The 16,181-nt window shown below is 45.7% G+C and overlaps 1 protein-coding gene across 5 annotated transcripts in view; it reads right to left on the reverse strand.

The window, feature by feature from the left end:
* mgaa (MAX dimerization protein MGA a) overlaps positions 1–16,181 on the reverse strand; it is a 34,303-nt gene that overhangs the window by 17,820 nt on the left and 302 nt on the right. For 2 of the 5 annotated variants that reach the window (XM_030718446.1, XM_030718443.1), the window contains exons 2-11: positions 9,084–10,177; positions 6,173–7,895; positions 3,966–4,224; positions 3,751–3,867; positions 3,465–3,587; positions 2,603–3,339; positions 1,155–1,437; positions 950–1,077; positions 777–854; positions 569–650 (exon numbers count right to left, since the gene is read on the reverse strand). In XM_030718446.1, coding sequence (XP_030574306.1) covers positions 569–650; positions 777–854; positions 950–1,077; positions 1,155–1,437; positions 2,603–3,339; positions 3,465–3,587; positions 3,751–3,867; positions 3,966–4,224; positions 6,173–7,895; positions 9,084–10,117 — 4,564 coding nt within the window. In that variant the 5' untranslated portion in view covers positions 10,118–10,177. Of the gene's footprint in view, positions 1–568; positions 651–776; positions 855–949; positions 1,078–1,154; positions 1,438–2,602; positions 3,340–3,464; positions 3,588–3,750; positions 3,868–3,965; positions 4,225–6,172; positions 7,896–9,083; positions 10,178–16,029; positions 16,168–16,181 lie in introns of those variants that run through there. The other 3 variants (XM_030718447.1, XM_030718444.1, XM_030718445.1) reach the window with 3 other exon arrangements.

Below are 16,181 nucleotides of genomic sequence, written 5' to 3' on the forward strand. Positions count from 1 at the left end.
GACAGAGTAGAAAAGTGCTATATAAGAACTAGTCCATTTACCATGTTACTGGCTTTTTACCTGGAAATTTGAGATTCCCCAGTTTCTCACTATTAACTACTGCCAGCTGCTCAGTGACTGAACAGCTGCACTTTCTCCATTTCAGTCAATAATGGTCAAGTAGGTATAGCCAATCACACCGCACAATACGATCACATGATTAGGCTAAGCCAATCAAGCATGAGAAAGAGGCTGCGTATCATTAGCATAGCATTAGCAGCCTGAAATCATCCATGTTTACTCTCCACTTCAGATAAATACAGCCAAAGTGTACTAAACATCCAAGAATATGAATATTGAGTTGCACAAGAACACATATGCCAAATTTCATGGTTTAGCCCTTTGTGATTTTAGAATCTATAGACCGAAAAGGTAAAACCTCACAGACGATATGACGATGATATCGTCCATCTTTATATTGTGAGGGAGGATAATGAAAACCAGAACGCACAGCAGCAGGTAGAGTCCAGCAGGGGTTGATGGGAGAACAGCAAGCGGACAGTCTGAGGGACAGGAGCCATGAACTCACCCTGCCTGAAGGTCTTCTTCAGCCTTTTTGCTCTGGGGGGCTTTGGCCAATCAGGTCTAACAGTTGTGTCTTTCATTACTTCCTGGTGGACAAACGGTGTTGGTTTTATCCGTTAGTAAATTGTGTAACAGCACAAATCAAAGCTGTACAACAAACATTTACATCAACAGCCAGTGTAACTCATTTTTTCAGGAAACTGTCAGCTTACCTTCCATTTCTGGATCTTCCTGGAGTATCCTCGCACTCTGGCACAGCTGCCATGAGCCTTTCTCACCTTTCTCACCTTCTGGAAGCAGATAAACGATCAGTGTGAACACTATGGTGTATAAATGTGCTAAACAGCCCTTTAAAGTCGACACTGTATTTAGGGGGGGTCCTTACGACGGGACGGGTCTCTGGAGCTGTTTCAGGCGCATTGACCGGCTCTGGATCAGAGCCTCCGTGGTCCCTCCTCCACAGAGTCCGGACCCGCTCGGCAGGCTGGGAGACGCTGTCTGCCTCCTTCAGGACTGCAACACGACAGCAGGATTTTTAATCTTTCTGACTGATACTTTTCTGGCATTTAAATAAAACTGCAGAAACTCACCATAGGCCATCTTCATCCTCCTCCTCTTCTTCTTCTTCTTCTTCTTGTCCCCCTGGTGGGAGGAGGGGCTGGAGTCGGAGCCGTCCAGGTTCTTGAGGAGGACCACCTTCTGTTTGAGGCAGCTGCAGCCAAACATGCAGGCGGGGCGGCCGCAATGGCTGATCCTGGAGGAGTACGACAGGCCGGGGCAGACGCAGCCCAGCCGGCAGAACTCGTTCAGACAGGGTGGCGCCCGGCGGCGGCTCAGCTGGATTGGCGCTGTTGGGTTCTCGCTCACAAAACCCTGAAGAAGAACATTAGATCCATTTGTTCTCCACCCACTTCCTGTCACCACAATCTTTTCAAATAATACTTTTCTTGCAGGTGTTGCATTAATTTCCCGTCACCTCACATCTGAATTTAATGCTCACATCAATATTAGTGCCACATTACCACATCTCATTTTTTCACATTTAAATAAATGCAGCTCATGCAAACTTATTCTTTGCTAACACAGAGATAACTGCTTTTATTTGAGAAGGAAAACTATAATCCATTCCCCTGAAAGCCCTGTACCACACACCCTCCACAACACACGTTTAAACAAACATGAATATTTGAATCTTCCAGTCTGCCGTGAAACGCTTCAGCTGTTTAATTCAGCTACTTCATCAGCAGAGTTTTCTCTACTACTGAGACTGTACATACACTGGGCTTTTTTTCTATGAAAGGCAGGGACAGGAAGAAGTCCTTTTAGCACACGTGACAAACAGATGGTTTTCAGTGTGGATCAGACGGCTGTTCATCCTCCATCTTTCTGCCTTACACACTAACAGGTTTAAAGCCCTCCTTAACAAAACCCAAGTATCCTATGCTTCACATCTTTGAAGGATGAAGAACACACATGGCTCAGCTCCTGGTGGTTTTGGAATCTACAGACCAGAAAGGTAAATGCTCACGGACAACTGGTATGACAGCAATATCCTTGAACTTTATTTGGTGCGGGAGGATAAAAACTGATTCTAATAAACTTTCCCAAATCAATTAGTGTTAAAATATCAGTGACTGCTGAGGCTTCAAATCAGTATAACACAGAAGGTAGAAAACCTCATCACAATCAGCTGCCTGCAGCTAACACTCGGGGCTCAAACCCTCTTAGGCCTGCTTCCGACATTTCAGGGAAGAAAAAAAAAAAAAAAAAAAAAAATCAAACAAAAATATAACCAAAACACACGATTTTCATCCACAGCAAACAGCCTGTGTTTACTCATTATTATTTCTCCATAACAAAAAGCTGCAGTAACATTCCAACAGTTTCACAACAGAAACGCAGTGTTCCTGCAGTATTTTCAAAAGAAAACATTAAAATTGATTATTTTATAATAAAAACAAACTGCATAATTTCATAAAAACTCAGAGTTACAGTGAAGCTGGCCTCTAGAAGCCAATGCAGACAAATGAAAGCTCACCGTCTGAGTGAAGAGGGATGTCAGGGCGATGGTGGCCCTCTCCGTGGTTATACTGGTCCGGCGTTGGCCCTCCCACACCACGCCATCCTCCAGGACCTTCTGTTTGAGCAGAGCACGGGTCATCGGCTGTCGCCGGCTCTTGCGGCCGTGCCCGCCGTCTGGCCCCAGCTCTGAGTCTGACTCCAGTGGGGCCAGGTCCAGGGAAACACTGGACATGGGGTCTGTGGCCCTGAAAGGACTGAGGGTCTGGGATGAGGTCCTGGGTTTGAGCCTCCTCCTTCTCCTCTTGACTGGGTTTGGGTCTGCAGCAGGGTGCGATGTGGGCATCATGGGGGCGTGGGCTGCAGGCTGCTGAGCTTTAACTGGACTGGGTTCAGAACCCAGAGCAGCTGAAAGTGCTAGTCTGGGTTTGTTCGGCTTAGGACCTTTCTGCTTCCTCTCACCCCTCCGGCCAGCTTTAGGTTCCTTGAGCCGGGGTCTCTTGGAGGGGGGGATGAATCCAGATATGAGGTCTGAGGCAGCAGGGTCAGCGGTCTGTTTTTTCAGGATGTGATCCAGGGTCCGGACGTAGCTGGTGCTCCTACTAGGAAGCTCGTAGACTAGTGGCTCCACTGGCAGCTGGGAGAAGCTGGCGGCTCGCTCGTCAATCAGCTTCCCTTCGCTCTCCAGATACTCATCCAGCATGTCGCTGCAGAATGCCGACAGGTTCTTCTTCTGCAGCTCTGAACTGGAACCAGCTGCAGGATTCAACACAAACCAGTTAGACCAGGGCAGGGCTCAATGGATCCAGAAGCCAGGCTGAAAAACAAAGTGCTCATTCTAGAAAATAGTAAGAAGCTGTGAGCTGAATGAAGTAAAGCACCTTCAGGTCTGCAGGCTGCAGGTGTGGGCTGAGTCTCAGACAGCGTAAACTTCTCTCTCCAGCCTTTAATCTGAGTGACATCTGTAGTTTTTCCTGTTCTGGACACGAACGCAGCAGAAACACCTAAAACAAAAGAACAGAGGTAGAGATGTCAGGTGCACCTGTAAACACAGTCTGGTCCCGATTCACGCCTCAGTCTGGTTTTCCAGGTCCAAGTGAATCCAGGTGAGTCACGATTGTTTTCTTTTGGTTGTTTGATTCCTTGTCACCTGGTGGTGATGCTCACCCTGAGACGTCGACACCGTCTCCGTGCCGGTGCCCGGAGGTGGGATGGGCAGGTGGACTCCCAGATACTGCAGGTCGATGGACAGAGTTGGATCCAGCAGGGTCATCTTCAGACCAACTGTTTCACAGAGAATCACAAAGGAGGACAGTTAGAGAGAGAGAGAAAAAAAAAGGGCTTCTTGCTGGTGTCAGCTAACAGGAACCAGGTGATCGTACCTTCTTGCAGCACGGGGTGGATGACCTGCTTATGCTTCATTAGCTTCAAGTCTCTCAGCAGAATCTTCTGGAAGGAAGCGATTGTCTCCTCCAGACTCTCTGAAGGCTTGGACGAGTTTAAGTTGTTGCTTTGTTCATCATTTCTGTCTAACCTATTATTGTTCTCAGGCGAGTCTGCAGCTCTCTGACCTTCAGGTGTGGCCTGAGGCCGTGGAACCAGCCTGTCAGAAGAGTCCGCGATGTGGAATTTGAGAGCCTCCTGAAACAGTTTGAGTTTTGTGTTAATCCTCAGTATCAGGCATCTATCCAACACCTGTGCTCAGTGATGGAGAGACAGAACAGTATTAGTCATATGGGTTATAAGCTGTGCTCAATCAATGTAAACCTTCATGCAATGGATAGAGTTTCCAAGTCAGGACCGTCAGACTTAATTTGAAATATACGTTCACAAAAACATCTGATTGACTGCGAGTGCGAGGCTCTAAACAAACATCTGCTGCCTGCCTGTTTTTTTGTGACCACATGGACTCACCTGGAGAAGGTGCACCAACTAAGCATGTGTCCTCAGTTTATCATGCTGCTTGAATACAGTGCAACAGGAATAGCTACTACTGCAACTATGTGACTGTAATCCCTGGTTTACAGTTTTAAAGGGACACTGTGCCTAAATAATCCCAGTTTTAACATTTTGTAGATAATCGGGATAGAGCAACCTGAGAGTTTATGGCCAATCCAGGCCAGGTTTACAGTCCACGTTAACCAAAGAAGGAACCTTTCAGTATAAACAGGGTCTGAAGGTTCAGGGTGGAGTGTTGAGAACTTAATATATTTGGTCAGGTGCTCTCAAGTTTTCTTCAGCACTGTGATAACCTGCCACAGATATTACTGGAGACTAGGGCTGGGCGATATGGACCAAAAGCAATATCTCAATATTTTTTAGTTGATATACAATATATATCTTGATATTTTTTTCTTCCCAAAAGGTATAAAAAAAAAGGCCCTTCTGAATCAAAGTGACATGTCCCAAATGTCACACGGGCACTTTTATCAACATTCAACATTCAGATGTACATGAGAAATTGCTTAAAAATAAACTAGTGGTATATTTAAATAATAATGCTCCTCAAATAAATTAATGCTTTTTTCTTGTAAAAAAAAAAAAAAAAAATGTAAACAATGTAAACAGAAAAGATAGAGAAAATAGCAAAATAGCAAAAGGTTGGCTTATTTTTTTTTTAAAAGCCAGTCTCCAGTGAAGTACACTTCACCAAAGTGCTTCCTCCTGTGTGTTCTCCTGTACATCTAGTACTCTGTACAAATAACAAAACATGTAAACAGTCAGCAGGGTTCAAGCTAGCTTAGTAAAGCCATAGACATATGCGCTGACGTATCACAGCAACGGGCCCACCTGCTCAATGCAACACCTGCAAGCACACGAAAAAGACCCACTTCCGCTATTACGGTCACGTGACTTACAGTACAAACCAATTTCTGCTATGGACTTGCGGTATAGCGGCACCCTCTTGCTGCAGCCAGGGACTCTTGGGGGTCTGGGCAATGCCAAAGAATACAAACAGAGGCAGTATGAAGGGTGTATGTACACAAAACTCAGCGACAGCGGAGGATTTCAGGTTTCCAAAACTCTCCAAAAGTCGTCGACGTCACCGGAAGAAAGTTGCTAAATTTGTTACTAGTTGCTTTTTGGAAAAAAAAAAAAAAAGTCGCCGGGGGGGGGGGGGGGGGGGGGGGGGGGGTCTGAAAAGCTAGTAACAAAGTTGTTAAGTTGGCAACTTCCATGCTGTCGCTTCCTGCATGATTTATGGGTGAAGCGGTGAGGGAGCGAGGCGGGGCAGTGTGAAGTTGTGCAGAGACAAACTGGGAGAAGAGAAAGGTGAACTGGTGGATCTACAAGTATGATTTTAACACAACTATAGACTATATCGATATAAACGATATTGCCTCATCTTATATCGTGTATGAAAACATATCAATATTTCTTAACAACTTGATATATTGCCCAGCCCTACTGGAGACAGAGAAGTGAAGGTTTTGTTCAGAAAACCTGAAGCCATTTGACTCATCAGTACAAACCTTTATCCCCGCAAAGGTTCCAGTCATTTGAGGCATATTCTGTACTTTTATCGTTACTTAAAAACAACTCTGTATAAATTTTTATGGCTTAAGAGAAAAGACTGCAGCTACTTTACCTTTGAAGTGAAGGAGATGAATAACTGCTCCTCCACTTCCTCCAGGTTAGGCTGCATGTTCCTGTAAGTGGTGTCATCAACCTCCAGTTGCATGTTGGTCTTGCCAAGCCTTCGCTGCCGGATCTTCTTATTCTTGCGCTTACAGGGTTTAATGGGTGGGAGCAGATGGCCCTGCTGAGAAGGTTCATGCGTTTCTGATGTAGGTGAGCAGGGAACAGCTGCTGCCTCCGTGTTTGAAAACTCGATCCCGAGGTCGACATCGGCGGATAAAAACTGCACAAGGTCAGCAAGTGAAGGCGTGGGCGAGAGTCCATCTCCGTCTATTGAAGAGAAGGTTGGAGAAAGAGGCAGCTGAAGGGCGAGAGGGGACAGTTCTGCGGGGAAAGGCAGAGACTGTTCGTTCTCTTGAAATGATGGCGGGGGATGAGGAGCAGACGTTGGTATACAGGTGTTTGGAGTTTGTGGCTCAGGGTCATCAGGAGTCTGGGAAGGTAACAAAGGTGGTGTAGCAGATGGTAAAGTCTGCGGTGGTGAATGAAATGTGAATGAAGTGTCTACAAAGGACTCAGGTGGCGGTAACACTGTATGCCATTTAAACACAGAAGGGTCTTCAGTGTCCTGCAAGTCTTCAGGAGGTCCTGCTGCACAAGGTGCTTCAGAAGCCGTGGAGTTGAGCTCTAAAGCTATCGAGGCCGGCAGGTGAGGTAAAGGTTCTGGAGAACTCGCAGGAGACAACGGCTCAAAGCCGAGAGAGGAACACTCTGGGTCAGGAAGTGAAGACTTAAGGGTGGGGGAGTCTAAAGGTAGCGTGGAGGATTCAGGTGGTGTTTGTGGTGAGTTAGGGGAATGTAACACTGTGTCAAGGGGCAGGGGAACAGTAGGAGGCAATGAAGAGGTAGTAAGTGATGCCCCGAGGGTACAGAATGGCTGATCTGAGTTAGGTAACACTGGTGTACCGTCAGGACCAATCAGCTCTGAGCCCAGGCTTTCAGAAATGGGGGCCAAGCGGCCATAAGTTCTTGGACATGTCAGATGTCCAGCAGCAGCTGTTTGTCCAGTAACATTCAAAACCACATCGTCTTGAGTATCTGCACATCCAGAGGTCGTGATGTCAGACTTCAAGACATTCCCACCGAGATCCTTGGAGGGATCAGTTGCACTGGTGGCGCCCACAGAAGGCAAATGTGCAGAAGCTGCAGCAGAACTCGGCGATCTGGACAGACATTCAGATGGTGCTGCTGGGGGTGGAGAATCTGGTTTGTTTTTTGTCTTTTTAGAGTGCTGCTTCAAAAAGAGAGCGAGTGCTGGCAGAGGCAGGCGAGCAGGCCTTCTGTGCTGCTTTACACTCGCCTCTGTTGTAGCGTCTAGGTTATATCGGTGGTCTGTGTCCTCAGAGGAGTTCTGGGCCCCTCCTGGAGAAGCAGCACCAGAACTAACTGTCCTGACATTGTCTTTACAGTTTAATGAATTTAGCAGCTGCCTGTCTTCCTTAACTTTCCTTTTTGTTTCACTTTTCCTTGGGGGTACTTTAACAGATGTACTGTCCATCTGAATAACACCATGTCCTTTAGCGTTTAAAGTTGAGTTCTTAGTGTTAGGTTGCTCCACTCTGAGAGAGGTGCTGTGATTGATGCTGAGCTGCTCCAGGTTGCATCTCTGCAGCGAAACGTGAGCTTCACGAATCAGTTCAGAGAACAATTTCTGAGCTGGACGTGAAACACTGCTGAAGGAAACAATCAAACAATAAAAACATCAATATTAGTGACATCAGTGTTATTTATGAGGTAAATTAATCAATATACTATAGAATTAAACTTGCTATCAGGAAGGTTAGAGATTTATGAATCCAACAAGTACATGGTACTTCACTCATGGTACCAATTACAACCAAGCTTCATACATGTGACCAAAGTAAGTGTGATTGCTCCAGTGTGAAGGGCTTTTTAGATCGTTGGGTTTTATGATGTTATAGACCTTTAACTTTAAGATACAAAGTGCTTTGAGGAACTTCCCTTAAGGTCTAAGAACCTTTGAAGAACCTGAGGTTTGCACCACACCAAATGGGGCATAAAGAAAGAAAAGTTGTAAAGGCTTTGGACCAGGCGTGCAACACTGCATTTTTCAAGAATTTTAAAATCCTACATCTATAAACTGATTTTTATGTTTTTTCTTTGGGTAACTTTCTACTGCATGAATTTAGGGAACGGAGGAACAGCAAACCGATCAGTCGTCACAGCCTTTCTGATTCTCCTGCAGTGTAAAAATTAGCCACTAAGGTAGCGCTAACATTTTCCACCAACTTTCACTGCAACATCAACTCTAAATGTGCCAAACAGCAACCACCACGGAGGGGTGTGACAGGTTTGTTCTGCTGTGTTAGCTGATTTGATGACTGTGACGTGGCTGATGGTGATGACGAAGAGGAGAACAAAGAGGACAAGAGGGCAGAAAAAAGGCAGTTGCTGTCTTCTCGTACTTTAAGTAGTCAGCTACCCTACTGTAGGACGAGTTCCTTTGGTTGAAACATACACCAAGGTGTGGTTAGCAATGGAAAACATTTACATAACACAGAGCTACACAAAAACATCTTCTGTCCAAAAGAGGCCCACATCACTGTCACACAGCAACTGAAGTTTCCAAATAAATGCTCACAGGCCCAAAGGAGCTCATGGTTCCTTGAGAACTAAGTGCTATTTGTTCTAGGGATATTTGGTCATAGCGCTTTAGCTAAGTTGCGCTTTAGTGTTACCTACAGGTTGCCTTCTGCGAAGAAGAGCAAAAGTCAAGCAGCAGCGTGGGAAGCTCCTGAACTTAAATATTTCTGGACCTTCAATGGAAACGTGGCTTTCTTGCACACCTGACATTTGGTACAGAGAAACTGAAAACATCACCTTCAAAGTGAACCTCTTACCCTAAACTTTCCCCGGGGGGCATAGCAGCATGAGGATCTTTGTTTATAGTGGAAGCTTTCTGGAGATCTCCTGGCACTGAAGAGTTGGAGTCTGGTGTTTTGGAACTTCGGGGTTTATGGTTTGCAAGCAAAGACTTCAAGCTTTCCTTCACAGGATGCTGCTCAGGGGCTGCAGTTCCTCCATGTTTATGTAAAGGATTCCCAGAGTTTGCTTTGAGCTTTCTTCCCCATGAAGTGGACCCATCCTCCTTCAGCCCCTTAGCGAACGGGTTGTAGTCGACTTTCAGCTGAATAAAGCGTGTGTTCTGGTAGGCAATGACTGCCATGAACTCAGTCTGAGGGAAACTGACTGTAACGACACTGGGATCGTTCAACTTTATGTCTTTAGCAGCTTTGTCTGTCTGGACCACATGCAGTCGCGGTAAGTAGCGCTGCATCGGATGCAGGATAGTGTTCCCCTCTTGGTCTGACATGTTGTTCGTGAGCTTCATTCTGTAAAAAGATACCGGACTCTGCATCCAGTGTTGGCCTGTTGCCGGGGACTCTGGATGAACAAAAGGCTGACTCTTTATATGACGTGCTGCTTTTCCAGCAGCTTGCCAGTTCTTGCCAGTCCATTTGTAGTTGTTGTTGTCTAAAGGCTGGATGTCCATCATCAGAGTGTACCTTCTAGATATCTGCAGGCCGGAGATGCGGAAGCGGCAGTAGGGGAACATCCTGCTGCCTTGTTCAGTTAGAATCATCTCGGTTCCACAACTGAAGAACACGTTCCACATGCTGTGGTTTTCCAGTGTCACTTTGATGCCTCTGCAGATGGTCTCCGGTGGTAGGGTGTCTGACTGAGAGTCTAAGCTGGCAGGACATTCCCGTTCGCCACCTCTCACGACGGCCTCCTCCATCCCGCCTTCGCTCGCCTTCCCAGGTTTTGGGGTGGCACAGCATGAAGGGGGATGGCTGGCAGCAGCTGCTGTTGCAGGGGTAGTCACCCCCTCCTGATGGAATACCATGTCTTTCTGCTTCTTCTTAGAAGCCATGAACAGGTCCAACAAGGATCCTGGAGTTTATTCATCTGCACGATGGTTCAGGACAACATCCTGAAAACAAGAACCACAAAGAGTCAGTAACTGCTGCACAGTGAGCTCAAAGTGAGGTATTGTTCTGCATGCAGCATCTGATGGATTCTTTAATGCTTAATCTGAATGTTTCTCAACACAGAACCACAGGAAGTGCCTGGATAATTGAACCACATCACTGAGCAAAACTGGGAGGAGGGTTTCTGAATCTGTTTCCATCATCAAACCATGAGCTCTGATAAAGTCTGTGTTTCCCCACACAGACTACCAACCCGGCAATTTTTGGTGAATAGACTTGTTCTTATATAGTGCTTTTCTACTCTGAGTGCTTTACACAACACATTCACAGTAATCTCAACAAGGGGGTGAAGATGCAGTCTTTGCCTGACCTCCCTACTGTTTGGGGAGGATGAGGCAGAAGCTTTGAAATCACACATTCATACAAGTACTGTTTTCTATTTCAAAGTGCTTTCTATCTAACATTCACTAACATTCATACAGTTGCATCAGAGAGCTTGCCCAAGGATACTTTGGTATACAGACTGAAGCAGCCAGGAATTGAACCACCAACCTTCTGATTAGTAGATGACCTGCTCTACCTCCTAAGCTACAGCCAACCACAGGTAATCAGGGTTCTACCCAGAAAACATTTTCAGTCTGGCACATGTCTAAATGGTAATGGTAAATTCTTATATAGCGCTTTTCTACTCTGTCTGAGCACTCAAATCGCTTATACAACACGTTTGCATTTTCCCCAATTCACACCAGCACTTCCATGATTAACTAAGGTAAGTGCTTTAATTATCTAACATCCACACACAATCACACGCCAACATTTGCATTGGAGAGCAACTTGGGGTTAAGTATCTTCCCCAAGAATACATTGCCATGCAGCCTGGAAAAAAAAAACAAAAAAAAAAAACACTCAGTAATGGCAGTACATATTTGCTGTAAGTGCTTGTTTTATTCATAGCTGTATCATGCTTACAGTGGTTTTCTCTTTGGGCTTAAGTCTACAAACTGTCAAAACTGTCAACCGCCGACCTTCTGATGAGTAGGTGACCTGCCCTACAGCCATCCATGTGTTAGGGTTGGGGGCCAATTAGCATTAGCTTGCTAATTAGCATTAGCTTGCTAACGCTAAATGCTGTGCCAGCTTACTAATTCAGTGATGTTGAACAGTTGGATAGTATTATGTACATAATGTTCTGTGATATGGTTGGTCCTACAGGTGAGTCTACGAAAACAAGAAACAAGCTCCCGGGATTTTATGTTTAATAGGAAGCCCAAAATTGTCTGTTGAGCTCCCTTTTTCCTCTACTTCCCTCTCGGTTTCACACTGTTTGCCATTTTGCCCCACAAAATCAAGCATAAACAGGACTGTCTATGGCGCCTAATAGGGCTGTGCGATATATTGAGTTTTTAAGAAATAGATATATTTTCATACGCGACATGAGACAATATTGTTTATATCAATATAGTCTATGTCATGTTAAAATCATATTTGTAGATCCACCAGTTCAACTTCCTGTTCTCCCAGTTTGTCTCTGCACAACTTCACACTGCCCCACCTCTCTCTCTCTCACCGCTTCACCCGTAAATCATGCAGGAAGCGACAGCATGGCAGTGTTGCCAATTTAGCAAATTTGTCGCTAGATTTAGCGGCTTTTCAGACCCCCCCCCCCAGCAACTTAGGCCAAACACGCACATCCAATATTAAAAGGGTGCAGGAACAAAAACAGTTACAATAGCAGGAGAAGAAAGTTCGCACACCAGAATGCTCCTGGAACAAAATTTATTACAAAAAGACCTGACAGTAACGTTTCAGGCGACCATGCCCTTCTTCAGACTGTCAGACAGTCCTTTTGTAATAAATTTTATTCCAGGAGCGCTCCAGTGTGCGGACTTTCTTCTCCCACTAGTGTTGCCAACTTAGCAACTTTGTCGCTGGATTTAGCAGCTTTTCAGACCCTCCCTGGCGACTTCTTTTTTTTCTTCCTAAAAGCAGACTAGTGACAAATTTAGCAACTTTTTCCAGTGACGTCAGTGACTTCTGGAAACCTGAAATCCTCCACTGTCGCCATGTTTTGTGTACATACAGCATTCATACTGCATCAGTTCGTACACTTTGGCATTGCCTGGACTCCCAAGAGTACCTGGCTGCAGGCAAGAGGGCGCCGCCATACCACAACATCCGGTTGTTAAGTGATGACGTAGAACTCCATTTCCAGGTCCAAACTGTCATGTGACCAATATGCTGCAATGCTGTGTCCCTTGTTGTTTTAACCAATTCGAAAGAAAAAAAAAAAAAAAAAAAAAAAAACACACTCAGCTGTCATTTTTCCAATGAGAAAGAGAAGAGGAAATGGCTGCAATTGATAAGGTATGTTACAATCTTCTGTAATAGCGAACAGTCATTGGTTATGCCATTGCTGTTTATTTAGGAGCATTTGGACCCGAAAATGACGTCGGACTTAAAGACCGGATAGTGGAAGTTGGTTTGTACCATAAGTCACGTGACCTTAACAGCAGAAGTGGGTCTTTTTCATGTGTTTGTGATGCAGCCAGGAGATACCTAGATGCTGCGTTGAGCAGGTGTTGCTGTGACATGTCAACGCATACGGCTAAAACCCTCTGATTTTAAAACGTTCAGTTGCTACTAACCACTGATCCCTTGGACTTCCTCTCATTGGCTGGTGTGTTGGTCCTCATTCAGCCATCTGACCACAGACGTAGATACTGTGACGTCACAAAGTCTCGTTTAAAGTCCTGTTACAAAGCCTAGAGCTGAGCTTTTTTTGCCATCGCCACCTTGGTGTTCTGAAACCAGATGTGACGACTGAGGGGTAGATCTGACTGTGAAACTGAACGTTCATTGGCTAACAGCTTCGCAATAACAAATCACCAGCAAATGAGAATATCCTGGACAATCCTCCTCTCTGACACTTAGAATAAAAAAAGACTACTCTGTAAGTGCTGCTCATTCTATCGGACCCAAAATGAGAGACTGAGCCCATAATAAGGAAAGAGTTCAAGAGTCAAAGCTGAGGGTCATTTTCCTATAAACCTTTCAGAGTCTGTAAATGCAGGAACCCCCCCCGAGAGGCTCATGAAAAGAATGTAGATTTAAGGCACGTCTACGCTGGTTTCGCAGACCCTTAAGTTTTATACTGACTACCACCTGCAGAACATGGAGAGGACACTCAGAAGAGAGGAGGCTGATTATTGTTCAGTTATTTATCAAACAATACTAGAAAACAGCATTAGATCTGTAGGAAATAGACACAGCAATATTCACAATACCTAATGTTCTCACACTGGCTACAAAGGTTCCCATCTGCATGTGCTTTCAGCTGCCTGCTTAACATTAACAGCATCACTAGTTGGTGCATCTTTGCATGTGTATGCTTTCAGCTTGCTGATAAGAGAATCAGCTTCTCGATTAGCTTTATTCTCTGCTGGCTTGCAGCTGCTAACTGCTCTTTAATGTGCAGAGTGAAGCAGGCCTTTATTTCTTTGTGAAGATCAGCAAACACTGATTTCACTTTAACTTGGAGGGTTCATCCGTCTTGTTTCACGCATAGTAGAACTTGCTGAACCTTGTGGGTGAAGGGGAGCCCGTACAGCAGAGAAAGGACCTCGGTCGCCTTAATTAGTGAACACACGAGAGCGGCAGCAACCAGATATCACGGGAAAGATGTGTTTCAGTTCATGAACAACAGAAAGTACAGGAGTGTGCAAAATAACAGATTCTGCTCTAGAAGCAGAACAAAAAATTCTGCTGAGCTTCAGTCATGTGATCATCAGAGGGCAGCGAGAGCTGAAGGCGCTGTCAGTCACCTGAACCCAACCTCATGCTGTTATCAGTTTCTGTCAGCACGTGAGAAGCTTTAAAGTCATGTTTTGGGATTGTATGTGTTGTGGTACTGTAACTCAGCCTGTAGGACCACCACAGCCATCAGAGGGCTGCGTTTCTGTGCTCTTGAACCTCAAAGAGATCATTTAAAAAAAAGAGAAGAAAAGAAAAAAGACAGGAAAGTGTTCAGGAGTCAGCGCCCACCCAGCAGCTCTGCATGTCATCATCATCTACCCAGCTGTAAAGTGAAGAAGAATGAAAATTTAAGCCATCATCATCCCTCAGTCTGTGTGCAAAGACCCAATTAGGGTCAGGTGATTTTATTTCCAGACTTTCATGTTTGCCGTGGTTAAACTCACTTTGAAAACACCAAACTCTGCAGACCGGCTGCCTGTTTAAAGCTCCAACTACAGGTTCCACTCATCTCATTTTTCTCCAAGCTGATGGAGCATTTTTCCATCTGCTTTTTGATGCAGCAGCTGTACAAATGGACTTATCTTCTCTAAACCACAGAAATGACTGAATAAAAAACATTTACTGATCCGAGCACACAGGTAATCCATCTCTATCCACATGCTGCAATAACAAGTCTGCTGAGACCCATTACAGAAGCGTTCTGCTCTCCTATAGCTCCAAGTTCTCATTTTGGACTCCTCTGGAGTAGCCTAGCCTGATTCAGTTACAATGATCCTCCTTCACCTTATAGCACACCTTCAGGTCTTCTCCTGTTTTTGCTCCTGTCTCTTTAAGAGCCCCTCCTTAAATGCCCACTTTCTTCTGATTGGCCAGCTTCTGGAAGCCTGCTGAGGGGCAGCACCAGCACTTGTGAGCGCCTCCTCTTGTTGGTGTAGAGTATGTTCTGGTTCTTGGTGGTAAGCCATCGCTGATGAACAGCATTTAAACAGGCAGCAGCTAATCAGGACACTCATTAGTGGCTGCATAATGGTGACTCAGTAGCTGTGCATGAACATCTTAAGGTAAACAAGTGCTGTGATGCAGTGACAGGCACATATTTAGTGCCACAGCCTGGGTCTGTTACTGTCAGAAAGTCTGTGACAAACTGATGTCACCACATCATACATTTACTGCACCTTTGGCTGGTGTCCTGCTTGGAATAAGGTTCCACCTCGCTAGTCAGGCTAGCCTGAAGGCGCTAACAGATAATGCCTGCTGATACCCTCATGTCCAAATATGGTAACGCCGGCCGGGTCAAAATGAAGCAAGGTGCTAAAAAGGTCATCCATGAGTGACACTACATCCATGTTTACCTGACACAGGTGTAACCTGCTGATGAGCTGTTGAAGTGCAGATCATTTGCGCTAACACTAATGCTAACCGTGTAGCTAATGGTCACTGCACCCTCTAGAGCTCAAACTGAATAACAGATTTCAGCATGCTAGCCAGTGGTGAGCTAGCCAGCACAGAAAGCACCCCTCTGGTCCTGCAAGGTGATGTCCATGTTTAAAACCACCTGAAACTTTGCTTTAGCGCATGCTAACTGCTATCTGCTAACATGTTAGTAGTGCAGTCATTACGCCTCCTAGAGGACGCCAGGGGGTCTGCAGACTTAGGTGTAGTTTTTTTTTCTGGAGCTGTGATAAAGTTTAAAGAAGTCTGTGTTTTAAAAGCAAAGCGGATTCTCACAGGAAGTCCTGAAATGCAGGGACGCTGGAGCAACACAGCGCTCACTTAAGGAACCCCAGCAGCCTGTGGAGACATGGAGCTCCTGACTGCGGCTTCATGTTATACATGTTGCACAAGTGAGGTGAGAAGGTCCCAGAAAGCATTCATGAAGCATACAGGTGAACCCTGACCCTGCCAGCTGCTAGCTCTGCACTGCTTTCCCTCTTTAACCCTAAAACTACAAATTCCGACATTAAACTAAATTGAGGCCCGGCCCTGTTTCACCCCAAACAGAGCCGATCCGTGTCTCCGAACCAGCTGCTCTTACGGATATAAACATCCACCCTGAGCTGCATGCTGACCTGCCCTTTAAACTGCACATGCTCACAGACACCTGAGGTTCCGGTCCGGCCCAGCTCTGCGCGCAGGGCCCGGGGTGCTGCTGATGCCCGGAGAGCAGCAGCAGCTAGCTGCAGGCCTCACCGAACCCATCATGGCTGCCCGCCTCACTCCAAAGCTCCTCCCGCTGCCACGCGCTCCAGTACC

This window comes from Archocentrus centrarchus, chromosome 22, assembly GCF_007364275.1.
Source record: "Archocentrus centrarchus isolate MPI-CPG fArcCen1 chromosome 22, fArcCen1, whole genome shotgun sequence".
Classification (NCBI taxonomy): Eukaryota; Metazoa; Chordata; class Actinopteri; order Cichliformes; family Cichlidae; genus Archocentrus; species Archocentrus centrarchus.